The sequence below is a fragment of the Nipponia nippon genome, unplaced genomic scaffold, assembly GCF_047370975.1.
Source record: "Nipponia nippon isolate SJK-2023a ecotype South Korea unplaced genomic scaffold, ASM4737097v1 scaffold_38, whole genome shotgun sequence".
NCBI classification, from domain to species: domain Eukaryota; kingdom Metazoa; phylum Chordata; class Aves; order Pelecaniformes; family Threskiornithidae; genus Nipponia; species Nipponia nippon.
Genome location: NW_028262356.1, coordinates 998,736 through 1,008,446, shown reverse-complemented (window position 1 = coordinate 1,008,446; position 9,711 = coordinate 998,736). Strand labels below are relative to the sequence as shown.

General features: G+C 61.5%; 1 protein-coding gene across 1 annotated transcript; it reads right to left on the bottom strand.

The window, feature by feature from the left end:
* LOC148053660 (maestro heat-like repeat-containing protein family member 7) lies at window positions 1-5,841 on the bottom strand. Its single transcript, XM_087773093.1, has 12 exons — window positions 5,724-5,841; window positions 5,342-5,448; window positions 4,756-4,905; window positions 4,398-4,552; window positions 3,866-4,013; window positions 3,228-3,365; window positions 2,631-2,807; window positions 2,181-2,336; window positions 1,309-1,410; window positions 782-884; window positions 422-481; window positions 1-131 (listed from the first exon to the last, which is right to left on the bottom strand). The coding sequence occupies exons 1-12, from the start codon at window positions 5,839-5,841 to the stop codon at window positions 1-3; spliced, it is 1,545 nt and encodes a 514-aa protein (XP_087629219.1).
* Window positions 5,842-9,711: the final 3,870 nt, after the last annotated feature.

Below are 9,711 nucleotides of genomic sequence, written 5' to 3'. Positions count from 1 at the left end.
TCAGCAGAGCCAGCAGCACAGCCACCGCAGGCTCCATCTTGATGTTGGCATGTCTGTTGTCAAGACAAAGACGGTGTCAGCTGCCAGGAGGCTGACCAAGGGATCGGGGTCTTTCCCCAAGGGCAGGAGGGCTGCAAAAGAAGGAAGCAGAGCAGACATGAGCCGCCACTGCCTGCAGAGACCCCCAGGAGTCCCCTGCGGACCATGCCAGCCCCACCCTCTCTATCTCCCTGGCCAGGAGGAGCAGGTGACACAAAGAGACCAGCTGGAAGCTGCTGCTCAGGAATGCCCCACGTGCCCCTGACATCTTCCTCTGCCCCTGAAGCCTTTTCCTGGAGCAGGGCCAGGCATGGCAGCACCCTGCCCTGGCTCTGGCCCCTGCCCCACCAGCCCCGGCCAGCACAGCACTGCCCCTGCTCACCGTTGCAGATAGCCCACAGCTCCTCCCTGCTCAGGTTCCTCTGGTGCCCCGCAGCAAGCCCTAGGCACAGAGCTCCTGTCACACCTCTGCTCCCCAGCACGCTCCCAGCCACACGGCCCCTGGCCCTTCCACCGCGGCTGCACACCCTCCTCACCCTCAGCAGGGCTGACCCCAGGGAAGGACAGCACGTGAGGGCGCTGGCACTGAGCAAGGCGCCCAGCGAGCCCACCTGCGCGGTGGGCCGTGCACGCGGCAGCTGGGGCTCTGGCAGCCACTGGGCTGCCCCTTGTTGCCAGTGCAGCGGCAGGGACTGGGGCCAGGCTGCCAGAAGAGGGTCCCCGGGGGCTGTGTGTGGCTCACCGATGAACCTGACGGCTGCCTCTCGCAAGGTGGCCCGAGTGTCCTTCAGGTACGGCAGGCTCTGACGCAGATATTCTTTCACCCTGCTCCTGTCCTGCTGTAGCTGGGGAGAGCACAAGGGCACGGGGCTGGTACAGACCCTCCCCAGACAGCCGCACCAGTGCCTCCTACCAGCACCCCCTTCCCTCCCGGCGATTCCCCGTCTCCCAGCCAGGAGCCCTGTGGGGCCGAGGTTGAGAGAGAGCCGCAGGCACAGGGGGCCTGGGGGTGCTGAGACCCCTCTGTGCCACTGCCAGGGCCCACACGGGCCGGGGTCTTGCTTAGCAGCCTGGGGGCAGGGAGGGGAGAGGGGCCTGCAGAAGAGCCCTTGGGGGCTCCGTGCTTGAGGGCAGGGAAGGAGGCTGCAGCTCCAGGCTGTGGGCTCTGGGCTGGAGCAGGGCAGGCGAGGCACAGCTGCACAGCCCTCCCCATGGCACGTGGGGCAGCCCTCGTCCAGCCCGGCCCTGGGCCTTGGCGGTTGTCCTCACCAAGCACTCTCCAATCTGGCGTGTCTGGTAGGTCTCGGCCAGGTCACTGAGCTTCCTCCAGCCCAGGAACTCTGCAGAGGCGAGGAGGGTGTCCCTAGAGGCCTGCAGAGAAGCAGAGGTCGGGAGACGGCAGCACAGCCCAGGGGACGAGCCTTGGCATCCTCCTCCTCTTGGCCAGGCTCCGAGCCCTTCCCAGCCCCTTAGGGGAAGAGGCAGCGGGGGACAGAGTCTGAACTGGGTTCAGTGCCCAGGGCAGGGACACGGGGCAGCCACCACCTCAGGTGTCTCACGCTGCCGGCCAGCAGAACAGAGAAGCTCAAGAACTGCTGAGCTGCTCTCAGGGATGGGGCAGACTGAAGGGAAAGGAGGTGTAGGCCTGCGGCTGTAGGCAGAGAGGTCCACAGTCCCAGAGACACCGAGGCAGGACAGAGCCAGCAGCATCTCGCATGGGCATCCCCCAGCAGGACGCTGGGGTCCCCAGCCCCTTCACGCCCAGGCTCTGGGTGGGCAGAGCTTTGATCCCGGGATGCAGGGCCAGTCCACCGCCGGCTGCATCTCCCTTCCCACCGCTCTCCCTGCCCCAGGCTGGGGAACAAGCTGGCTCTGCACCCCTTGCAAGTGCTGCACCCCTCCGCACAGACCAAGTTCTCTGGCCCAGTGCAGGGGCACCTGGGTGAGCAGGGCAGCAGGCAGCAGCGGGGAAGGAGGAAGGCAGCGGTGGGACCAGCGCAGGGAAGGAGGGGAGCAGTGGGACCCTGAGGTGACACTCATTCCCAGACCCTGAGGTCCAGCAGCCCTTGCCCCTTATGCCCAGGCCACCCCCATGGTGTCAGCACGCCCTTCCCCGCGACACTGGTCGCTGCTCACTGCACCTTGGCCACGCTGCTGATTTGGTCGTTCATATGCAACAAGAGCGGGAGCAGGACCCTCTGCACGTTCTTCTTCATCTTTTCCTTCTCACTCCCCACCACACTCTTCATCGTGTCTTTGAAGAGGCTGATGGAGAGCTCCTGCACCTGGCTGGCCTCCTGGTAGGGAGGAGGACAGGGGCACTTGAGCACCAGCCGCTCCCTGCCCAGAGGGAGCCAAGGGCGTTGGCATGGCTGATGTGAGGGGAGATGCTCTGGGGTCAGCTCCTGAACACAGGAGCCGTGGGCCAGACCTGCAGCCCCGGCTGAATGGCCCCAGAGCCCTGCCAGGCCACGCAAGAGGAGCAAGGAGGGGAGCAGCCCTGCCTGAGTGCTGCCCGCAGCGCTGGGCTGAAGGGCAGCTGTCCTTGCAGAGTGCCCATCAGTGGCGTCAGGCTCCCACGGCAGCCTTACCTCATCAAAGAGGGGCAGGAGCTTCTCCGCCAGCTGCAGAGCAATGAGGCTGGCCTCCTCCCTCTTCATGTGACCCATCATGTTCCTGAGGAATACCAGGGCCTTCGTCTTGACGTCAGTGTCGGCATCCTGCAGGGTCTCCACGATGTCTGGCAGCAGGACCAGGATTTTTCGTGCCTGCATGAAACACACAGTTTCCTTATTGTGAAGCGGTAAGAGACCACCCTGGCAAAAGTGCACCGGTCGCTGAGCACCAGCCTCCCAGGACCTGGCACAGGAGTCCCTGCAGCAGCCTCCTGGCAGGCAGTGGCCACTGATGGGGATGCGGGGAGAGCACCAGGAAGGGAAGGGAGTGCAGGAGAGCAGGGTCCCCTGCTCTGCCACCTCCTTTTGCGACAGGCCTGAAGGGGCAGGTGGACTGGTAACCCTCTGCGCCTGGAGGGCTCCCCAGGCACCCACCAGCCCCCTCCCCAGCAGGGAGGGAGACTGGAGCCGTCACCCCACATTCTGACTCCCAGCCGAGGCCAAGCCACCGCGTTACCCACTGCCCCAGGCCTCGGCTGCCAACATGGCTCCGCTTGACTGCACCCTGCTCACCGTCTCCGCTGTCTTTGAGAGCGTGATGAGGCCGCTGAGCACCGGCGAGAGCATCGGCAGGCTTGGATGCCTCAGGTACCTCTGGGCTTTGTAGAGGGCAGCAAACTCCTCTGTTTCAATGTCACCGCAGACCAGCAGCTAAAACGAAGACAGCAGTGAGAGAGCAGCAGAGCCCGCAGGGCTCCCTCCACCGCGCTGCCACAAAGGAGGCACGAGACGTGGGCGGTGGCGAGTGTCTCCTCTCCCCAGGCTTGAAGCCCCCTCAGCCTGTGCAGGCCGTGCCTCTGCCCCAGGCCCAGCAACTGGCCTGACTCTGCCTTCTGCCCCTTTCTCTGCCCCTGCCCCAGGTTTCCAGGCTGCAGAGCAGGGCAGGGGCATGCGGGCAGGGGGGAAGCAGAGCGCTGCCCGGGCAGGGGCAGGCTTCGTGGTTTTTTCACCCGGACCAAACCGGCACGGGGCGGCCCCAAGTGTCTGGCATGGGGTCTGGCTGGTGCTGGGCAGGTCCCTGCTGACCCTAGGTGGCTGTGTCCCTGTGTCCTGGAGGAGGTGGCCATTTGGAGGCAGCCAGAAGGGGAGGGGGCCGTGCCCGTTTCCCTGGGGAGGCAGGCACAGCTCTGAAGTTGAGCATGGTCACTCACAGCCAAGGGACAGATGCAGGCGTCCTCTGCGGCACAGCTGAACACCTTGCGCAGCCGCTGGTCCTGGAGCACGCCGAGCAGCTCCGTCAAGACACTCCGCAAAGCCCGAGGCACGGAGATGATCACCTCCCACATGGCCAGGGCAGCGCTGCAGACCCAGAGCGCTCGGTCAGCAGGGCTGCCTCGGCCACCGCACCCTGCCCGCGCCAGCCTCTCCGGACCCAGGCTGTGCTGCAGCCCTGGCCCTGCGCACCCCCTCGCTTGGGGTGCCCGGGGGCCCTGCCCACGCAGGCAGGAGGGGGCTGAGGTGGTGCTCCCCATGGGGCAGGGAGGAGCGTGGGGGCAGGGCTCTGGCTTGGCCAGCTTTGGCTGCTGCGGGCCTGGCTGTTCCACCGGGGCTGGGAAGCGCGGTGGGATGGAGGGCCCGGCTCCTCGAGGATGTCCTGCGGTTTTCTGTGGGTCTGGCAGCCAGAGAGTCTCTGGGCCCCTCTCCGCACAGGGAACAAGCTCTCAAGGCTGTCGGGGCCACTACCTGTCAGATGTTGGAGAGATCTTCAGCAGGCTCCTGACCGCTTCCCTGGGGCACCACTCGGTCAGCAGGAGGAGGAATGAGTCCAGGCTGTGCCGGGCTGGCTCCGTGCGGACGCACTCCACGTTTTTGTGGATGTACCTCATGATCTTTGGCACCTGGAGGGGACAGAGGTGAGGATGGTGTGCAGCCACTGGAGTGCAGCCATTTCCCAAGCTGCCACTGAAACTGCTGCCCTTCCTGTCCCTCTCTGCTGCCTTGAAATGGCTTCAGGTGCCCGAGAGAGCTGAGTTAGGCAGGGAGGGAAGAACAAGGCCTGACAGGGTTCAGGGGCAGGGCAATCCAGCCACAGGGCACTTACATCCCTCAGCCAGGAGGCAGGGTCTCTCCTGGCCATGGCCAGGACAGTGCTGCCCATCTCCCTGTCAGCTATGTCGTCTGCTGTCAAGGCTTCAATGGCCCCAAGGAGAACGTCTGTCATCTCAGCAGGCTCGAGGTGTTCTCCAAACAGCTATGGGAGGAAGGAAGGGAGGGAAGCCATGTCACGCCAAGTACCCTGATGGGGCTGTTTGCCTGAGCAGCACCAACAGCTCTGGCAAGAGATGCCCGGCAGTGCTGTCAGCAGTGCCCACAGGAAAGCTGGAAGCAGGGCTTGCAGTCTCTGCAGGGCAGAGGAGAGAGCAGCGGGTGAGGGAGGAGGCTTGGGGGCACGGGCACTGTGTGTTGGCCCTGCAGAGAACCAGGGCTCGCTGGTGGCCAGGAGGGCTGGAGCTGCTGCTGGGACACTGGAGTGCCCCCCTCGGATAGGCCCTGCTCGGGGACAGCAGGAAGCCTCTCAGCAGGGACACTGAGGCCATGCCAAGCCCACTGATTCTGGGTCCCTTTGCTCACACAAGCCTCCTGCCGATGCCACGGACAAGAGTCCTAGCAAGGGGGGAGCTTATTACCGTGGTCAGGTCACTGCTGTTGTGGGAAGAAAGCAGCCGGGCGCTCTCAGAATCCCTCTCTGGTCGGAGCTCCGGATGCTCTGCATTATCCTCTGGCAGTGTCTCGCCTGCATGGAGGGGAAACACAAAAGAGGCAGTAGGACACAGCATCTTTGCCAACAAGCTTGCCAAATGGTGAAAAGAGCTTTAAGCTCAGCACGGCTGAGGAGGGAGGCTGTGCCGGAGCCGGCTCCCAGCCCCAAGCAGCCCTGCCATTCAGGCACCGCCGTGGCCCCTGCCCACAGGACCCCTGCTGCCGGTGTGCCGAGGAAACAGGATGCCGGCGTCCAGCCGGTCGCACTCGCTGGCCCCGACCCTGCCAGTCCCGGGGCCCTTCGCTCACCGGTCTGCAGCGGCTGCAGCATGGACACCTCGTAGGGCTCTGGCCGAGAGCTGCTCTCCTGGGGAGCCCCCACCTCCTCCCAGGCCACCCTGGGGCGGCTGGGGGGTCTCTCCGCCATCCTGCAAAGTGGAGGAAAGTCGGGGGAGAAGGGGGCAGCTTAAGGGAACCCCAGCGCCACGGGGCTGCTGGGGCACAGGGAAAGATGTGGGCTGCGCTCGGGGTCTCCTCGCCAGCTCCACGCTCCTGCCCTGTCCTGTCGCTGTCTTCTCCAACACTGCAGGGCTGCGGCCACGCTGGCTATAGACGGTGCCGTGGGGTGTCACAGAGCGGGGTCACAAAGGGCCCCACTGTGACCCGCCGCCTGGGCTGGGAGGGGCAGGGCGTCCACTGCGAGGGGTAGGGAGCCAGCTCGCCATTGGCCCCTGGCTCCTCTCAGGGTGCCCCCAGGCCCCCATCTGCCCTTATGTCCCCTCAGGACCTTCCTGTACCCTCCGGCTCGTCCCAGAACCCTGCGTTCACACGCCCAGGCGTGGCCCCAGGACCTCCCTGGGAGACCCCTGCTTCTCCCGCTCCGTGTAGCGCTCTCTTCACATCTCTACACTTTCTGGCATCTCACAGTTACGTCCTTTCCCCCACTCTGAAAATCTCTCTCAGCACCAGGAAGCAAAGGATGTTTACGCCTGCTTCTCTCCTCCAGTCCCTCTTTGGGGATACAGCTGTCGATGGGACTCTTACAGGGTGTATCGCTTACCAGATGCTGTTCAGAATAGGAACCCCGAAAGAAAGATTCTCTGTCTTTTCTACACTGCCTTCACATCTCTAATCAACGCCCTCACCTACAGCCTAAGAGACAGAGAACTTGAGGAGTCGTTCAGAAAAGTCTTCTCTAAACACATGGATCCCACGGGGTTCGAAACCAAGCCCGGCTGATTTGAACATCTTCTGAGCTGCTCCTTATTTGTGCCGTTAGAGATTTCTTGAGATTTCTAAGGTGCGCAGTGGAGAGGAGAGACATTTTTGGATGGGGTCTGCCGTCTCATTGCTTACAGAATCTCTCAGTCACTTTTGTCTTCGTCAGCCTTGGCTCCAAGTGCAACTCACCGCTTTAGAAAGTGAGAAACTGCTGGAGATGGCAGACCGTGAAAGGAGAAAAGTAGTTGGCCTGGGGTGAAACTGGTGGGACCGTAACGGAAAAACCTACGAGACCAAAGATGGGCAAGTAGAGCGTCAGGATAAAAGCGATTTGCATCGCTTCTCTTTCTTGGGTTTTATTTGTCTCTCTCTTTGTTATTTTCCTTTTCAGTACAATATTATTATTTTTATTTTTACCATTACTATTACTACTATTATTATTGTTACTGCTATTGCTATTGTCATTTTATTTCAGTTATTAAACTGTTTTCATCTCAACCCACGAGTTTTCTCACTTTTACCCTTCCGATTCTCTCCCCCCATCCTGCTGGGGGGAGTCAGCGAGTGGCTGTGTGGAGCTCAGTTACCGGCTGGAGTTAAACCATGACGCTCCTTTCTCCAGCCCCTCTTCCATACCATTAACATCAGGCTCACCTCCCACACGATCCAATACATCCTCATGAACCACCACTCCCCTTCCCATCCTTTGACATAACACACAGCTAGCATTCCCTCAGTCTATGGACCACCCCTGTAAAATGTCCATCAAATGTCCACCAGATGCCCACAGAGCGTCCATTGGCTTCACTGGGTCCGTGACTCCGGGCTCCATCTGTGACGGTGGTCACTCAGGACAGGAGAGGTGCTGCGCTGCGTGGGGCTCTTGGGCACCAAAGCCAGCGCAGGGCGGAACCACGAGGTTCCCCTTGTTCTCAGGGTTCAAAGCGTCCTTTTTAGCATCTAGCCCATCCCGTCCGTGCCCAAAGCCTCCTTTTTCGGGCTGAAATCCTCGTGTTTAGGGTCCAAACGTCTCTTTTAGGACCCACGGCCTTTCCTCAGGGCCCCGGTTTCACCCTGAGGGCCTCAACCCCAGGGGCGGAGCGAGTCGCCTGGCAACGCCTGCCCAGAACTGGGGGCGGTGACCCGGGACAGCCAATGGCCTTTGAGGAGCCGGGGGCAAGGCACGTGATTGCTCTGTGAGCAGGCAGCCAATCAGAGGAAAGCTCCCTGCAGGGAAGGGCGGGCACTGGGGTGGGTAAGGGGGAGGGACCCCACAGGCAGCCAATAAGAGCGAGCATCACCGCAGGGGAGGGTGGGCCTGCAACCAGGGCAGAGTGACAGCCCAGCTAGCCAATCCCAGGTCACATCTCAGGTGCAGGGCAGGCACTGCAGCACCGCAGCCTGACCACCTGGGGGCCAATCCCAGGCAGCATCACCCCAGGGGAGGAGACTGACAGCCCTCCCGACCTAGGCCAGTGCCGACTGTTGGGAGAAGGCGGCGGGCTCTGCCTGTGGGCAGGCCGAGCTTCAACATGGCGCCCGTGGGGCCTGCCCCGAGGCCGAGCAGCCCCCGGACCAGGTGCGGGGCCCCTCTTCCCCCCTCCCACCTCTCTCCCCTCTCTCCTCCACCCCTGACCGCCCTCCCGTTCTAGAGCGCCCCGTCTCCATGGGAGCCACCGGCTGACAGAGAGTCAGTGTCCCGGGGCCATGCAGGGGGGTCCCAGGGCCGATGCTCTCCCCGCCTCTCTCTCCACAGCTACTGCACATCATCTCCTTCCTGACGCTGCCTGACGTGCTGAGACTGGGCCAGACCTGCCGCTACTTCCACGAGGTGTGCGACGGCGAGGCCACCTGGCACCACCTCTGCACCCCTCTCTGCCCCGCCGCCATGAGCGCCCGGCCCTGCAAGAGGGCCACCATCCTCAGCCGTGAGTCCCTGCCATTGCTGGGGGCGGCGGCGGGGAGCACTTTGTCTCCCATCGTCATGTTTAGAGTCCAAAGCTTTGATTCTCGGGTTGAAAACCTGCCTTTTAGGTCCCAAAGCCTCGTTTTTAGGGTACAAACCCTCATTGATAAGCTCCAAGCCGCCATTTTAAGGTTCAGAGACTCATTTGAAGGGCCCAGAGTGTCATTTTCAAGGCCCGCAGGCCGATTTAGAAGGACCCAAGCCTCAGTTTTCGAGGCCAAAGCCTTATTTATAGGGTCCACAGGCTCATTTTTAACTTCCAAAGCCTCCTTTGTAGGGACCAAAGCCTCATGTTTAGGATTGAGTCTGCATTTTGGAGGGCCCAAAGCCTCATTTTGAGCCTCCAAAGACCCATTTGGAGTGTGAACAGCCTCAGCGTTTGGTACCAAAGCATCATTTTAGGGCACAAACCCTAATTTCAGGGTTCAAAGCCTCAATTTCATTTTCAAAGCCCTGCTTTTAAAGCCCAAACCCTCCCTTTGTAGGTCCAAACTCTCATTTATAGGTCCAAACCCCTCTTTCACAGCTCAAAGCCTCCACTGGAGTGCCCAAAGCCCTGTTTGAGGGACGGAAGCTTCCTTTTGTGGGGCCATAGAGGAGCCAAGAGGTTCCCCTCCTTTGCAGGGTCAAAAGCCTCATTTGTAGCACCTCGCCTGTCCTTTTTAGTGCCCAGAGCCTCATGGTTAGGGCTGAAATCCTCACTTCTAGCGTCCCAGCCTGTCTTTTTTGTCTTGATGTAGTTGCTAAGCCACTCTCCATGATATCTGAAAAGTCAGGGCAGTCAGGTGAAGTCCCTGGGGACTGGCAAAAGGGAAGTATTGCAGCCATTTTTAAAAAGGGTAAAAAGGAGGACCCTGGGAACTGCCGACCTGTCAGCCTCCCCTCTGTGCCTGGGAAGATCATGGAACAGATCCTCCTAGAAGCTACGCTAAGGCCCATGGAGGACAGGGAGGTGATTTGGGACAGCCAGCACGCCTTCACCAAGGGCAAGTCCTGCCCGACCAACCTAGTGGCCTTCTGTGATGGATTAACTACGTCAGCGGACGAGGGAAGAGCTACGGATGTCACCTCTCTGGACTTCTGTAAGGCCTTTGGCACGGTCCCCCACAA

Bases quoted from the DNA above. Each gene is read 5' to 3' on its own strand.
- LOC148053660 (XM_087773093.1), bottom strand. From the start codon at position 5,841: ATGGCGGAGAGACCCCCCAGCCGCCCCAGGGTGGCCTGGGAGGAGGTG. The intron at 5,449-5,723 runs GTGAGCGAAGGG...CCCTCCATGCAG, and splicing joins GCTGCAGCCGCTGCAGACCG to GCGAGACACTGCCAGAGGAT. The intron at 4,906-5,341 runs GTAATAAGCTCC...TTCCTCCCATAG, and splicing joins ACAGCAGTGACCTGACCACG to CTGTTTGGAGAACACCTCGA.